The following is a 16,685-nucleotide window of genomic DNA, read 5'->3' as shown; positions in this document are numbered from 1 at the left end:
TTTCTGTCAGGGAGCATTTCGAGGACCTACTCAATGACCTCATCTACGTAGCTCTTCCAGGCAGTGTTACAATGCCGACACCCGTTCCAAACATCCGCGTCTCCCCCCCCTTTTTTAATTCTACCCCTGCGAGGGGGCAGAATTAAAATGGCTGCTCCACATCCTGCAGCGGCAGAGATGGTTCAGACTTGACACTGTTTGTCAATTAGATAATAACAAAAGCTTGAATGCGTCAGGGTCTCTGGGACCGATTTGTTATTTCATGAGCATCTGTTTGGGGGGAAAAAAAGCAGCGGGGAAAACAGCTTCCTATTTTAGATTCTCCCCCTTGGTATTGTCATTCCTGTCGATGTTGTCATGACGACTCCGGAGGCAGGCCGGTGAGTCTACCTCAATTTTTCAGTGGAGTTTCAGAAAACTATTTATAGACGCCGCTTTCCTCCTCCGTCTGGGATCTGAAAAAGAACACATCGAGTTTGTCTCCATCGTGTCAGTCCTATTTTGACATCTTTATTCTTTATGTTTGTGCATTCTGTACATACACATGTACACCATTAAAAATCTGAAGGGCTACGGACGTAGCATAAAAATGGAGGACTTCTTATAATTACAGTTGCCAGGTAAAACCAAAGAAACTGGAGGTTTCTGGAATTGTTAGCAGGAAGAGTGTTCTGACGCGCAGCTAAGATAAACTCGAGACTTTTTAGTATGACAGTTTAAAATGTGATTTTTTTTTTTTTTTTTTTTTGAGCAACCGGGATTTAACATTTTGGATGCATTACTGAAAATGCAGAGCGAGGTGTTGGCAGGGTGTTTAAAAGTAACAGTTTCTCATGAATGTTTCGAACCATTCTTTCTCAAATCCATCTTTTAATTTATAGTGATGACGACCTAAAAACCAAAAAGGTCCTTGTAGAGTGAAGTGGGACCCGAGTCGGAATTCGACGACATTCATTAGAAATGGGCTCAGATTTAAAAGTGTTAACCATCATGGAGTTTTGGTAGTAGACCTACAGTAAGTTGCAATATCATATCAAACTGCTTTCACTTGAAACCAATGTGAATCAGTAAAAGTGCAGAATAGAGGGTGTATTAATGTTATAAAATGTTTCTGGACCCATACAAAGAACAGTACAGCATGTAAGAGAGGAAGTTACCGTTGAACGTTGAACGTTTTGTCTTGTAAGGCAAGACTAAGGTGCACCTCGACAGAGGCATAAATACATCCAAACCAAAAGGTCCAAAGTCATGGGCGCAGAATGCAAAAAGAACTAAATAATGGAACACAGAGTTAGGCAAGAGTTCAATATCTAGGGGAAATGCACTAACTCGCTTAAAGCAACATTACATAGCTGGGCGTCAACGGACTCCACTGATAACCATGGCAACATAGAGGATGCTGGTTCATTCAGATCTTACAGAGCCTCATTGTTGTAGTATGAGTTGAAGTGATGTCTGACAGAGAGGAATTAAAACATTTTCAACTTGAGGTAAATATACTGGTTTGTTCTCCTGTGACGTTAATCGTGCTGATGATCGCCCCCTGCCATTACCAATCTAGATCCGGGGTGTTACTCCCCCCCCCCCCAGTATAGCCTTGTTTATGTTGGTATAGAAAAAGTACAAATTAACATATGAAATGAATGATAAGTTAACCGGGGTTTTGGGCATTGACTGTTTGCCAGATGCACGTCATGTTTTGTTGTTTTTTTTTGTTTACAATATAACCTCAGGGAGGCAACAAGCAAACTCTACCATAAACATTGATTTGATTATTGTAAAGCTGTTTCAGCTGAAACGAGACTGGTGATATTACATCTTCGTTACTCCACCAAAATCGAAAGTGTAGATCGAACCTGCGTCATAACGAACATCACAAATGACATGTCATTCTTGGGAAATATGAAAAAGTTTAGAATTTTTGCAGCTGCTCTGGAATCCCACGGTTACATTCCATGTTCTCTGTGGTTTAAGTTAAACCCCTCCTTCAAAATGAGATTTTAATAATCCCATGCAATACTTGAAAATCATTTGGTCCGGCAACACTGACGTTCACTCAGCTCAAGTCACCGTTCCCCTGACTCACAATTCAGTGTACCACCTAAATGATGATGAATCTGTTAGCTTAAGCGAGAAATGCTACATAATGTTGCTTTATGCCACTTGTTGAGAGGTACCAATGGGGAGATTCATAACACTCTGTGCATGTGATCAATAGCCTGTTAGCTTAGAGCCGAAAACAGAGGAAACCGGTAGGACTCTGCAGAAAGGAAGCAAACTCCGCTCCCTTAATGCACCCGAGAACCGATCTGCATATCGACATTCTGTGTTACGTTAGAATTTTGTTTGTGTGAGGACTTAAACAAACAAAATGTAATTGTAGTCATTCTCAGGAAGGATTTACTGGTGCTGGTGGCCAGATTTTATTCAGTTTTTACTAATCTGGCTCTTTCCTCTGTTTTTGGCTTTTACACTACATGACTTTCGCCCCTGGTTTAGTTTCACGAAAGGTATCAACCCCCTGGTCGGCTACAACGCAGATAAATGCATTTCCCTAAATCCTCAAACTATATTGTCCAACAAAAGAATACAGCATCAACATACTTGGTCAGTCACTTCTCGCGTTTAACCCTAGCAGTAGTCTGAAGGAACAAATTATTCAAGTGGTTGCAAGCAAAAAAAAAAACAAAAATAAAATAAAATAGAGCGCTAATCACAGAAAGCACAGCTCAGTACAGAAAAAAATTCTGCTTTCGTGTCATGCTTTATCAAACAGGTTTTAAAATATGCATATTTGAGATTATTCATGCATATCCACACATAAACAACGTCTATGCATAGATACACACATACATATATATAGAGAGAGATATATATTTATATCTGTATCTATGTAATCAAAATCCTGCCATAAAAATATGCAACAGCATTTACAAAGTGTACATAAATAGGATGCTGTGGTTTCAAGGTATAGCAGCACAATGAGGGGGAGGGAAGGGGGGGAGAAAAGGGTTTACGAGTCAAAAAGCAATTCAAGAGGCTTTGGTCCGTCACTGGTGGATGTAGGAGTCTCTGGCCCATTCCCCCGCATCCCCTCTTTTTTTGGGCGCGACCTCCCCCTCTCGGTCCCTGTCCCTGTCCCTGTCGTAGTAGTGATGGTGGTGGTCACGTTGCGGCCGGTGGTGGTGGTGCGAGCGCTGCTTGTTCCTTTCGTTATGGTCCTGCTCGCGCTCTTTCAAGTGGTGGTGTCCGGAGCTGTGGCCGGCCTCCTCCACCCCCCCGCGGTGGTGGTGGTGGTGGTGGTGATGGTGGTTGTGGTCCCGGTCCCGGTGGGGAAGCGGCTCATAGCGTGGCTGCTGCTGCTGCTGGGGTTGGCTTTCCCCTACATCCTCCTCATCCTGTTCCTGGTGAAGGAGCTGAGTGCGTGGCTCGATGTACGCCGAGTCTTTGCTCTCCCGGCTCTCGGGCGTCTCAGAGTCTAAAGTCTCCTGCCGCGAGAGGCCCCTGCCTCGGCTGTTGTTGTGGTGGTGGTGGTGGTGATGGTGGTTGTGGTGTTCAGTCCTGGAGGAAGATGAGCGGTGGTGGATGTGCTGGGACCGCTTGGACGATTCTGTCCTGAGGGGCCTCTCCTCCTCATTCCCTCCCGCCTCGGCCTCTGCGTCAGCGTCGCCCGGATCTTGGACCTGGTGGTGGTGGTGGTGGTGATGGTGCTGGTGATCCTCTCTGGAGCCCTTTCTCTCCATTACCGCTTTATCTGCTCTGTGTTCTGCACCGCCTCCCTGAGGTCAGTAACAAACATCACGTGAAAGAGATGGTGCTATTTAAAAAAAATTTAAAAAATTATAAATTAAAAAAAAGCACCGCAAACACACAAAAATAAGTTTTCATGCAGACTTCAATTCACACAACACTGTTTCTGACTTAGTTGAAAGGCACTGAAAAATACACACACACACACACACACACACACACACAGCTTCACCATCTATCAATCCACTGAAGATTACGGCCCCGCAGGATACACATTTCAAATATAACCACAGACTTCTTTCAGTATCTGCCTCCGAAGCAGCTCTGCGTGGGACCTCTTGCACCTGATGTCTCAAGACGTCTCGGAGCCTCACACTCACCACACTAGAAATCACATGTCACTCTGACTCTTGCTCTTCATCAATATCAGGGTTTCCCTGAATTCCCTTCATGACGGCAGGGGATAAAAAGAGGGTAGAAGGGTCATGCAGCAGTTATTTACACAGATAACATCGTCTGGGACAACCCACCGCTGTATTTATTAACCCTTAATGACTGTAGTGCAATTGGAAATCACGATTTTGGTACCAATAATTATCGTGGAAAAATCATTTGCACACCACAAATAACGCAACCTTGTTTATCCCAGAAGGTAAAAAGTGTGTTTTTTTTTTTTCCCTGGTTTTCAGGAATTCCTTGCTGACTATGAAATGACCTGTCCTCGCCCACAAGTGTTATCATAACGGTTTTTGAAAACCGATGACTGACCCGAAGAGTATCCAGCTCCGCAGCCGTCAGTACGAGGCTAGTTTTGGTGTCATCACACAATTCCCCTGCCACTTTGAACCCCAGCCTGATATCGGAGAGTGTGTGTACCTGCATGCCGGAAGCCGGAGTCGGGCTGGAGGGCAAGGTGGCAGTGGGCAGCTTCGTCAGCAGCGGGTTGGGTGGGTTGCAGCTGGTGGGGTGAGTGCTTTTCCAGTAGGCCTCCAAGTAATCGGCCATATGCTCACACGCGTCCTCCAGCTGGTTCTCATCTAGGATGATGTCAAACATCTCCTGAGACAGAGAGGGGCGCGGTTACGGGAGGGTTAGCGAGCTGACACGTGAAAAGGCGAAGACGTTGGAATGATGTTAACTGATCAAATGACTCTTCGGAAACTTTACAAAAAGCTATATATCTACGCATATCAAGTTCTCTACGCTGAAAGAAGACAGAAGAAATCGCACGGTCCAAAACCTGAGTTCAGAAATCCGTGAAACTTTTTATTTTGACGAAGGGAGTCGTTGTCCGCGGGGGGCGAGGACTCACCGGCGGGCACTGAGCCAGTTTATCCGCTGCTACCATTTGCACATTGAGGTGTTTGGCCTGAGACTTGCCTCTGGACTTGATGAGCCGCTGGAGCACCTGAAAGCACGGCATATTGCAAAAACACATTTGAGACACCGATATTAGTATATTAAATTAAATGGGCCTGATATTAAGGATAAGGATGATAATACTTTATTTATCCCTTTGGGGGAAATTGGTTCATTTGTATATTCAACCATTGGGTCATCAGTGAAGGAGGCAGCAGAAGCAGGTAATGAACAGAAAGGACAGATGGTAAATAGTAAGTGTGATTTATGCTAATGCTAATTCAAATTCAATACCAGCTGTTGCTGGTATTAAGTTATTAAATAATATGCTTGTTATTTACTGTTTGTTTGTTTTTGCTGCCAATCTGGCTTCCCTGTGGACAACAAAATGAGAATTTTATTGTGCAGGGAAACGCATTTTCAGACTGTACCCTAGTGAATCTTGAAAAAATAATTCAATGCATTATTTATATGTATATATAGATATACATATCTATATATACTGTATGTGTGTGTGTAAAAATGAGAGAAAGAGATGTAAATGAAGGGGAAACAATATGAGCAATAACTGGACACACCATCAGGCTGGAGACATCAGGGGACCGGGAAAGCTGACCAATATGTTTACGTGAGTAGAGGGAGACTGTCATTATTGCATGAACATGATCTGAATTTTATTCTGTCGGATAGAATGTTGAAAATCCCTGACCTTGGGAGAGGTGACCTTGACGTAGACAATGATGGGGGCGAGCGATGTCTTCCCCAGCTGCGAGGGGTGGTTGATGGTGTCGGCGTCCAGCACCACCAGCTGCAGTGTCCGAGCCAGTTCGAAAATCCGCTCGATCTCACTCTGGACTTCAGCTGCAGGGAAAGGGAGAAGGTGTGTCTGACTGAGGGTTTCAAAATCATCACACCGAGACAACGAGATTTTCCGCTGGCTAAAGTGATTAGTCTCAGTATAGTCCAGTTAAAAAGCAATCAAAAAAAGGTTTGAAATACTCCCAGATCGTATTGAGACTGAATCAGGACAATCTAATAATGCCCAGGTGTGGTACGGCTGTGTGTCCTTGCAGAAACTGCCGGTCGGCTGGGATTTATACACAACATCTGCATTATCGTCGCTCATCGTTCTGGGGAAAAATGCATAAATACCTACTCCTGACTATGTTTATCCATGTCATCATGTTAAATTCGATCGCAAGTCTACATTCGCAGGCGTGTCAGAGATCTGTCAGCGGTGGCCGGTGACATGTCCCGGCTGTTGCCACCGTCGGAAAGCGATCTAAATAAGAACAGGAGAAGCTCCACCGCTTGAAGAAATGTTTAGATGCTATTAGTTTCAACCAAAATGAGGGTGTGCATCTGTTTGGATGACAGCAGAGAGTGAATCTGGATGCTCTCCCTGCTCCACATATTCAACCACCTCCATTTGAGACGAACAAATGACACTAACCAAAAATGAGCAAAAAACCCTGTAAACAATATAAATAAAAGATGTAAAGTATATTCAAACTGTTCATTTTTTTTTTTACCACAAGCTGATTTTTTTTTTTTCTTTTCAGCTGTCATTGGGTGAGGAGACTGGGTTCTCATACAAATACATTCAACAATCCACTCTAATTTTGGGGAATTCAGGGTCTCAAATGACACTCCTGCATCTTTTTGGATCGTGGGAGGAACCTGGGAACCCCATGGAAACACCCGGAGGCATCAGGAGAACACGGAGACTCCACAGAGAAAGGCCCCCTGTCAGAATCCAACCGGGGACCTTCTTCTTGTGAGCCAGAAGCGCTAACCACTGCGTCCCCATGGCGCCCTACTGATATCAGCAATACCAAATTATCATTTCACTTCACACTCATATCCCTGGTTGAAACAGCACATAATGGGCCTACTCTGGCTCAACTGGCAGATCGGTCAGGCGTTACAATCTGAAGGTTCACTGTTCAATTCCATGCCGAACCATCCTTGGGCGAGAAACCCAACCCCGATGGCGTTGTTAGCATCTTGCATTGCACAGCAGCTCTGCTGCCATGAGTATGTATATGAATGCTATCTCGCGTAAGGCACTATATAAGTGGCGACCATAACAGTTGCAACCTTTTTGGTCCATTTGTCATATTTTTATTTGAACTAATACCCTTTCTTTCTTTCTGTTTTCAGAGACTCAAATGCTGACTCCAGGGATCGGGCCCATCTAAGATCAACAACGACCCGTCCTCTGTTCGCTCTTATAAATACTGTTACATCACATAACGCCGACGGATCGCTGCCAATGCCAGTCCTGCGACTATCACTGCAGGGCACACTTCCCATATCTGAGAAAACCATGAGAAGCAATTATCACTTCCAGTCACGAAAAAGTCTGAAGTAAACTGATAACATGAAAACATTCTAGCCGAGCAGCTTGTTTGGATGACGACTGAGTCATAACTTCTTGTGTTCTCGCTAAAAAATGCCAGATGAGTCAGGCAGTACTTCTTGGAGGACTTGCTTCGATATTGTAAGCGTTTGCGGGACATTAGAAAAAAAAAAAAAAAAAATTCTCCATCACTGTGATTTAGCGCGGTAGCTCCCTGTAATCATAAATCCATTGTTTTGCTTTTTCCTGTGAGTGCTGACTCCGCCGCAGACACAACTCTTTTCGGGACACAAGGGGGAACATGAACTCGTCACCTCCGCTTCACTCGGGAATCTGTTTCACCCCAATCACATCAAAAGCCCAATCAAGCCCGGCCAAATCAGGGCAGCGCTTGAACTTGTTATCGGGCTTTTCTTTCATTCCGAACAGGAGAAGGCGGCCAAGGCCAATCAGGGCCGTCGGGAGTTATCATTACCGCTGTCAAGAGTTCCTTTAATCGTTTCCTTCCTTTTCCATGCAAGTGAGGCTCCTTGAAAGCATTATGAATCAAAACACCAGATGTTTTCAGTGAGTCGGCCGCGGCGAGTCCAAGCGCAGACCTACCCAGGTTGGAGCGCGTGTTGGAGCGCTCGATGATGGCGTGCTTGCTTGGATTGTTCAGGACAGAGCGCTTGGCGAGAGAGATATCTGCGGTAACACGGGTGATTGATATCCTGTCAAAATAGACACACACACACACAAAGAAAACACCACACCAAAATATGAAGGGGAATAATGATATTAATGAGTCTGGATGTGTATGAATGTAACCCCATAAAGGACACACAAATGGAGTAAAAAATAATAACCTTGGAGGTCAAATTATCATGTACATTAAAAGAGTTGTGTACCTCTAAGATCACTTTTAACCTTTTCACATATGATACTTTCAGTTGTGGCTGAAGTTATAGTCTAGTTCCCTCTCTGTTTGTGTCGAGGTTTGGAAATACAACCTTGCCTGTGTTCCTACTATTGCCTTGTTCAGATTCATATTATCATGATTACAAATAAACTTGTAGACGATACAGCTTTGCATGACGCTGATTTTACATTTGCACATGAAGGACTTAAATAAGGGTGAATGAAGTGTGTGTGTGTGTGTGTGTGTGAGCTTGAGACGCCCTTCTCTGATCGAGATCTGAAAATTATATCTGTTCAAACTAAAACAACGTCAAAACTGTAAAGGTGGTTCGATTTGATTCCAAGCTCTACAACATATAATTCAAAGTTTTGAACAGGAGAAGTACAAGTATCGGAATTTTCTGGACTGTTGTGGACTTCATGCCGCCAAAATACTGAGCTCCTTGATACCCGACCAATAAAATGACACAAACACATGTGTGTGGTTTACAGAATGACATTAAGAGCGACACCGAAAAAGAGACAAAGGAACTGCGTGACGAAGGAAATCTGAGGAAAAAGACGACTAGTGGTTTTAATGTGCAGTATGAAGATAGCGATCAATGATTTTTCCTAGTAGGCTACTGGATTTTTAATTTTTTTAACCAGACGTGTCACAGGCACTGTTGGGGAAAAAATGCATATAATTAAAAGAAAAGAGTAGTGAAAAAAGTGTAAATATCTCACGTTACGAATGGACACTTGTGGCTTATAGACAAGTGCGGCCTATATATGTAGAATATTTTTTCTTTCAAATGTAGTGTGAGCGACTTATATTTGGGTGTGCTTAAAAGTCGGAAGATTATGGTACTCTGATCCGTAAACAACATGATGTAAAATCTACACACACACACACACACAAACACACACATCCAGCAGAAACAGTGTGAACCTGAACCCCGACTGGCTGCCCGGCTCCTCAGGCAAACTATTCAGATTAGCAGCAATGTGTCTGAAAACCAATATACGGACAGTGTATATAGAAAACACTGTATATGGGAATTGCATTATTCCCAGAAGTGGAACAGATTTTTTTCATTTTCGGACTCTTGCACTGATCCTGTGCACAAAACTAGACGGGCGGGATCGTTCGGCTTGCTAACAAATCATCAGCTTGGGTTATTCAGTCACATTACGGAGTCCAGCGGAGAGCGAAGAAGACTCCCTGTAGCTGCTGATGGTCTGACTTGTGTAACTTTATGCACAGGCGAACACTTCACATAGAATAGGGAGAATCCTGCTCTGCTCTGGGATCCACTATGGCCTATTAAGGACATGAAGAGGGCCTATTTAAAGCAGCAGCACACATCTCTAGGCCAAACAAACTTGTTACTTACTCCCTCCGCTAACCCCTGAGGGACAGCCGAATACCAGCCCGTACAGTAGGAGCTGGAGAATGAGGAAGGATGAGAAAAGATTCGCAAAGGTCACGAGGTACTTACCTTCCCTCGAATCTGTGTTTCAAAAAGTCAAACAGTGCTTTCTGCATCATGTCCGTCACCTGAGGGGGAACAAAGTGAGAAAAAGTCAGACGGAGACACATTTTGCCGAAGACTCCCCGAGGGAATAATAAAAATAATAATGAAAAAGAGGGGTCGATGTTTGGTTTGGAAATGTCAAAGCTTTGACGTACCTCGTAGCCCTTCAGCGATGGTCCAACCAGAACCACGGGCCGCATGGAAGGCACAACATCATATGGAGGAATGTGTTCCGTCTTCGGAGAGAGGAGGAGAAGAAGGGGGGGGGGGGGTGACACTTTTCATTTATGGAGTCAAAGTCAAAACTCAGCGTTAATCACAGCAGATGTCAAAAGAACCACCAAGTAGGAAATTCAAAAGCACTGGGAACATTTTGGACCATGAGATGGGACTATGTCAACACACTCTGCATGCAATTTCTGGTCCATAATGCACATTACGGGAAGTTACACGAGAGCCTCGACGTTGTAATTGTTAAATAAATGCATTTTCATGGTGCCTATGGCATGGAGGAAAAAGTTGAAAGAGGTGTTAGTCAGCAAGGGAAAACACGGTAGATTGATCACAGCTTCAGTTTGAGAGGTGGGAGAAAGTGGGAGCTCAGTTTGAGAAACAGCCTTGAACCTAAAAGCCGGGCATTTCCCGTCGCTAATGTCGGGAATACGAAAGCATTTTGGGATGTGGATTTGGATATTTGGCAGCATGGTACAAACTGTGGGATTTTTTTGTCCTCCCCACATTATTCTACAAACCAGACTTTAAAAAAAAAAAAACATCCTCACATATGCGAGAACGCTTTCACCCCCGATTTATTATTATCACCGGTAGATGGCTATAAATGGGTTCTTTGCTTTAATGGGGGATGAAATTTCAACAGGCGCCGTGCCTGGAAGACGGCAAACAGGAAGAGCCAGGAGGGGACGCATCGGCGAGGAAAGAGATCTGCTCCGGAGAGGTCAGTGGAATAAATAAATAAATGAATAAATACAACTTTGGTTTTGGGTTCCGGTCAATTCACGGCTGTAGTTTTGCCACAAAGGTAAGCATTCATTCATTACCTACACTGCTTATCACACGGGCTGTTGTTGGCATTTGGACCATTCACCCTTTAACTAACAAGTCAAATAGGAACACGCAGTCGTTCACCCGCTCATTCAAACATCCGGGCGATTTATGGTTTCCAATGAACCTCCTGCGTGGTTTTGGAAACCGGAGAACCCCGAGGAAATCTGAACCCCGTCATTTGAAAAATACTTCTCTTCGCTCGATTGTGCGTTTTCTATCTCTGACCGCCAGGGAAGCAGCGAACATGTCGCCGCAGTCACGCGTCCAAACATCTTGATGAGCCACATGTCCGAAGGACGGCGCTTTCGTTTTTTTACGAGTGGGGACTTTGCACGACATCAGCTGTCGTTCAGAGAGATGCCGGAGAGGAGAAAGCTGTGAGGAATTCCCCTCTTCTCCTACGTGATTTAAAAAGACTGTGAATTATTTTTCATGTCATTTTCCTCAGCTTGCATGTATTTGTACAGATTTTCATGCGCCTCTCCATCTATTTGCTTCAGATCACACATTCGACTCCCAATTCTGCATCGGATAACATTTCTCGCCTTTTTAGTAGAGAATAGAGAAGCATCTATTTTGGGTGCAGCGTCAGTGGAGAAACGCGATTTCTCATTTAGAACAGAAAGATGTGGAAAATACTAACTCCGCTTTTATTTATTTTAGGTTTAGTTATACCGTAATCTCTGGACTATTAGCCGCTACTATTTTCACACGCTTTGAACACTGCAGCTTAAACAATGATGCAGCAAATTTATAGTGTTTTTTTGGGGGGCCAACGAGCTTCGTGCCGTCAAAATATTTAAATTATACAGACACCACAGAACACACGTGTGTGGTTTACACAAGTGACATAGAGAGAGACGACAAAGGGGAGACTAAGGAAGTGTGTGACGGAGGAATTCTGAGGCTGTTTAATTCTGACACTGAAGAAGACGACTTGATGACTGGTTTTAGTGCGCACGATAAAGATGAAGATAGTCATCAGTGACTTTTCCTGCTAGGCTTTTTTTTCCGCCAGGCGTGTTACAGGCACTGTTCGGAAAATGAGCATTTACGTTACGTATTTAATTCAGTTAAAAAAAAATCTGTCTGTGTAAGTATCTGGTGTTACAAATGGACACCCGTGGCTGATAGACAAGTGCGGTCTATATATGCACAATTTTTTTTATTTATTTTCAAATTTAGTGGGTCCAGCTTATATTCAGGTGCGCTCAATACAGTGATCCCTCACTATAACGCGGTTTACTTTTTACGGTTTCGCTACTTCACGGATTCGCATCATGCATTGTGTTCTGCATTCTGATCGGCTTAAAAGTCACTCCGCTTCTTCTCTACCTGTGCGTCAATAACGTTGCGGTTTAATATGTACACGTACAGCTTGCCAAATTTACATTACGTACGTGCAAATTCTCTTGCAATAATGAGATTCTCTAAAACCCATAATGTTGACAAAACGCTCTGGACCAACAAAAGCACCTGTGGCAGGGCCCAAAAGGCAGCGGAAGATGCTATCTATCGCAGATAAAGTTAAACTTCTGGACATGCTAAGGGAAGGTAAAAGCTATGCGGCTGTAGGTCGGCATTACGGAATTAATTAATCTTCCGTTCGTACCATAAAGAAGGAAGAAAAAAACATAAGGACGACAGCAGCAAGGTATAATAGAGTATTTAATTGTATAATAATTATAAAAAAAAATGAAGGTTTCTACTTCACAGATTTTGCCTATCACGGATTCTTTTTGGAACGTAACCCCCGCGAAAAACAAGGGTATACTGTAATCCAAAAATTATGGTCGATACAAAATGCAGACATGACACTCCAGGTTTGTCGAAAAATGACGAGAAAGGGGTTCTAAAGCGTCGGTATGTGATGCTCAGGGAATGCATTAGGAGTGAGAATGTGTTTGTTTTCGACGTCACATTGATAACTGGCATTGAGGGCGCAATCTTGGGCAACTGAGATGAAAACAGAGCCTCATTATCAGCAAAAATTGTCACGGCAATGCAGTCGATGTTGACCGACGACCTTGTTTCTCCATGTTGAATTATTTGACTTTCATTTCATGTGGACGCAGATATTTTGCACCGATGCCATGAAGTCACATTCAAACTAAACTGGGTAAACAGAACTCCTTCTGAACTTTCTTTCTGTCTGTAACTCTCATCCGGCTCTGAAAAGCTCTTCATACTGAGGTCCCACTGAATCCGGGCACGAAGGGTCTGCAGGAGCGGTGGGAAAGGTGAAGGGTGAGCGCGGAGGGCAGGGCCCTGCCGCGCCGGCGCGCCGCTAACCACAACTTACCGACTTCTGCTTCTGCTTGGCTGTGGTGAGACGGAGAAGGAGAGAGAGAGAGTTTAAGAAGGGGCATGCATGCTCGACGGCCAGGTGCACGACGAAGGACATGTAGACAAACAGGACGGGCGCTGAGTGACGCCGGGCAGCCACAGGCATTTAGTCAGAGCCGTGCGGACGGACAGAGAGAAGGTGAGGGAGGGGTAGTCCAGAGTTTACCTTCTTAAAGAAGGGCATTCGTTTCTCTTTTGCTAGGGGTGACATGACAGTGTTTGGACTGGCTTTAGGGGAGCGCAGGTTGACTGGAAGCTCATTGTCCTCAGGGTCTAAGCCTGTGGCGTCTATGTCAATGGCTACGCACACAGACACACAAGAGCACCATCACACAGACGTGGACAAAGGAGGTCACAGGTCACCGGTTTTATTTTACATTGACAGCAGCACAGAATGTACACAACTGTACAGCTAATGGAACACACAGAAGTACACCTGTGGCAATTTCAAGGTCTGCGTGGCCACAGGAGAGACTGGGAAAAGTCCTCTCGTGACCTCTTACCTTTAACTTGATCCCGGTGGTTAACACACATTTTAAAGAAATGGAGGGATACATTTAGAACTCGCTTGCGGGTTGGAATTGTTACTCACCGGATGAAGGAGGAGTAGATTTGCGAGAGTTAGGAACCACTTCACCTAAACTAGAGGATGAATTTGCTCCCAGTTTACTAGGACCAGGCAGAGATGGGGAAAACAGAAAAACGTCAGGAATTATTATTTGCTGATCATTTGCAGGGCTGGGAGGGAGGCTTCTTACCTGGAGTGGAACTTGCCCTGCTTGGCTCTCTGCTCTTGGAGGATACGAGTGTTTTCAAGCTTTACTGGACTGGGGATGAAACCGATTTCACAGCCTTCCTTCACCAGGCGCCCTATCCACCAGTCATTGTTGAATTTCTGCGTGATGAAATTCAAGCCGGTTCAGCGCCAAGTCTTATCGCCGTTTCTCTTCAGTTCAAACCCCCGTGCAGCACGGTTCATTTAACACCGCGTTCTCGGAATTAGACTTATGATAAAGGGCGAACCTCAAGGCAGAAGTATGGTGAGGAGATGCATACCGTCAACTTTATTGTTTATTAATTCATTTTAATTCATTTTATTCTAATGATTTATTTATCTGTGCATGTATTTGTATTTGTATTTTTGAAGTGTATGCATTCATTAATTCATTCATTCATTCTTGCATGCATTAATGTATTTATTTATGCATGTATCTGCATATTTATTTACTTATTTATGGATTTATGCCTGCATTTGCGCTTCTATTTATCTTAGTTTTTAGTTTCATTCCTGCATTAATTCATGCATGTGTTTGTGTATGTATTTACATATTGATTTATATACAGGACTGTCTTGGAAAATGAGAATATTATGATAAAGTTCTTTATCTTCTGTAATGCAATTAAAAAAACAAAAATTACTTTTTCATGATATTCTAATATTTTGAGATAGGATTTTTGAGTTTTTTTAAGATGTAAGCCATAATCAGCAATATTTAAATGATAAAAGGCTTGCAATATTTCAGTTGATTTGTAATGAATCCAGAATGTATGACATTTTTGTTTTTGTAATTGCAGTACAGAAGATAAAGAACTTTATCACAATATTCTAAGTTTCTGAGAGAATCCTGCATCTATCAATTTACTTATTTATTTGGATTCAGTCTCACTTCATCTCATCTGGGCTCTTGTTACATTGCCTCAACTCATCTTTTGCTTATTTCAACCCGTCTGGCCTTTCCTTCCCTTTCATCGCCGTACCTTGTTTCCTCTCATCTCAAAAGCTTAAAAAGAACCAGCGGCGTGGTCATTCACCTCTTTGACATGGAGGAAGTCTTTGGCCTCAAAGGAGATGGCCATGCCTGGAACCGGGACATCGTCATCATGATTTGGGCTGTAGTTGACATTTGTGCGAACAGCAAAGGCAACTGGTTTTGTCTGCCAGGAGGAAGAAGAACAACAAAGAAGGAAGATAAGTGGGAAATGTCATATCTTTGAAATGATAAAGATAGCGCAAGATGAGTGGAAACACCCTTCTCCTTAAATGTAAGCCCAAAAGATTTGGAGACCCGTTCTCAGACCTTTCAAACTTTCAGCTTCCTGATGGGCTGCTTTTTTTTCGCGTGTTGTATAAGAGCAGATACTCGGCATTTCATCAAGTCAAGTCGAATTTTACTCATACGCCGCCAAATCACAACGCCGTCGTCTGATGCCCCTTTCCATGTGGAACAGGTGTGAACTACACTCTTGGAAGATTTACTGAAACCCGACATTCCCAGCCCAAAGTGGGCAGCCTTCTGCCTTGACAAGCTGAGGTAGAAATAAAGGAAGTAATAAAAGGGGGTACGAGGGTTGGGAGGGACAGACGCTAATGATCTCATAATAATAACAACAGTCTGAAGAAGATATGAGTTTATTTTATGCATTAATGAAGGAGCGCAAGAAAACCATCAGTGCTGAACATAGGAAAACGGTTCATAGCTGAATCCAACGCACCGGAATGACTGAACCAATAAAGTATTTCTGATCAGAACCACAGCAGATAATCCTGTCTGACTTCCACTAAAACTAGAGAGATAAAGAAAGCAGCTGATGATATTTCTTCTTCCTCAATAAGCTCATAAACCACCTCACACCGCCGACCTTCTTTGCAGAAGACAAGCAACTGCTGTATTTTCTCGACAGAGATCGTCACATCTTTTGATAAAAACAGAACTTTTTCTTTTCTGACATCATGGGACAAATAGAAGGAGCTGCTATAAGAATAAACTACACAAACATCACATTAAAAATCACACAAACCGTGCCATAATCTTGTTGTCAGCCAGACAGCACCGGGGTGCAACAGTTGGAAAACATGGACATGGTCTCAATCAGATTACATTTGCTTTGCTTTTCGCAGTGTGACGGGCGTGACAGGATTCAGCTGGATCCGAACACGAACGCACTAGGATTTAGCATGGAGGATTTCCCTTGCATATTAAAAATCACGGAGCATTGACCTGCATATGAAGAGGGGTACGTTTAGTTCAAATAAGCTGGGGACGAATCCCAAATGTAATACGTGAACCTCAACGGCACCACCGTGTCAGACATTCACTCTGCACCTTGATTTTATTCTCTCATTTTTTTACAAACCATGAATGCATGCTCATTTCCAACTCTTGTCCCCAATTGGACTTTAAACCCTCTTTAAAAGGATCATCAGTGAGAGAGCGGGAGATAGAAAGCAAGAGTGTGACAGAGACAGAGGGAGTACGTAGGTTGGGACGCACACTATCTTATGCTAATAATAACAGTAGCGCTAATGGTTACATTGCTATATAGCACATTTACAGTGCAATCCCGCACTATGTTATTCAGGTTGGAAAATTACTACAATCTTAAAA

The 16,685-nt window shown here is 43.5% G+C and overlaps 1 protein-coding gene and 1 long non-coding RNA gene across 10 annotated transcripts in view; one reads left to right on the top strand and one right to left on the bottom strand.

Moving 5' to 3' along the window:
• Positions 1 to 485: 485 nt before the first annotated feature.
• Positions 486 to 16,685, bottom strand: part of cacnb2a (calcium channel, voltage-dependent, beta 2a) — a 65,343-nt gene continuing 49,143 nt past the window's right edge. For 7 of the 9 annotated variants that reach the window (XM_086151036.1, XM_086151039.1, XM_086151040.1 and 4 more), the window contains 11 exons: positions 15,112 to 15,234; positions 14,058 to 14,194; positions 13,892 to 13,968; positions 13,466 to 13,599; positions 10,044 to 10,124; positions 9,853 to 9,911; positions 8,075 to 8,184; positions 5,819 to 5,970; positions 5,063 to 5,158; positions 4,627 to 4,809; positions 486 to 3,779 (listed from right to left, as the gene is read on the bottom strand). In XM_086151036.1, coding sequence (XP_086007162.1) covers positions 3,051 to 3,779; positions 4,627 to 4,809; positions 5,063 to 5,158; positions 5,819 to 5,970; positions 8,075 to 8,184; positions 9,853 to 9,911; positions 10,044 to 10,124; positions 13,466 to 13,599; positions 13,892 to 13,968; positions 14,058 to 14,194; positions 15,112 to 15,234 — 1,881 coding nt within the window. In that variant the 3' untranslated portion in view covers positions 486 to 3,050. Of the gene's footprint in view, positions 3,780 to 4,626; positions 4,810 to 5,062; positions 5,159 to 5,818; positions 5,971 to 8,074; positions 8,185 to 9,852; positions 9,912 to 10,043; positions 10,125 to 13,255; positions 13,276 to 13,465; positions 13,600 to 13,891; positions 13,969 to 14,057; positions 14,195 to 15,111; positions 15,235 to 16,685 lie in introns of all 9 variants that reach the window. The other 2 variants (XM_086151043.1, XM_086151045.1) reach the window with 1 other exon arrangement.
• On the top strand, positions 10,800 to 15,316 carry LOC147231857 (uncharacterized). The gene is made up of 3 exons (XR_015106500.1): positions 10,800 to 10,843; positions 13,133 to 13,193; positions 15,081 to 15,316. It is a non-coding gene; the product is annotated as an uncharacterized LOC147231857 (long non-coding RNA).

This window comes from Fistularia commersonii, chromosome 8, assembly GCF_037954325.1.
Source record: "Fistularia commersonii isolate RoL2024-O1a breed Wild chromosome 8, RoL_Fcom_v1.0, whole genome shotgun sequence".
NCBI classification, from domain to species: domain Eukaryota; kingdom Metazoa; phylum Chordata; class Actinopteri; order Syngnathiformes; family Fistulariidae; genus Fistularia; species Fistularia commersonii.
Note: the sequence above shows the minus strand (reverse complement) of the source record. Positions and strands in the feature narration are given on the sequence as shown.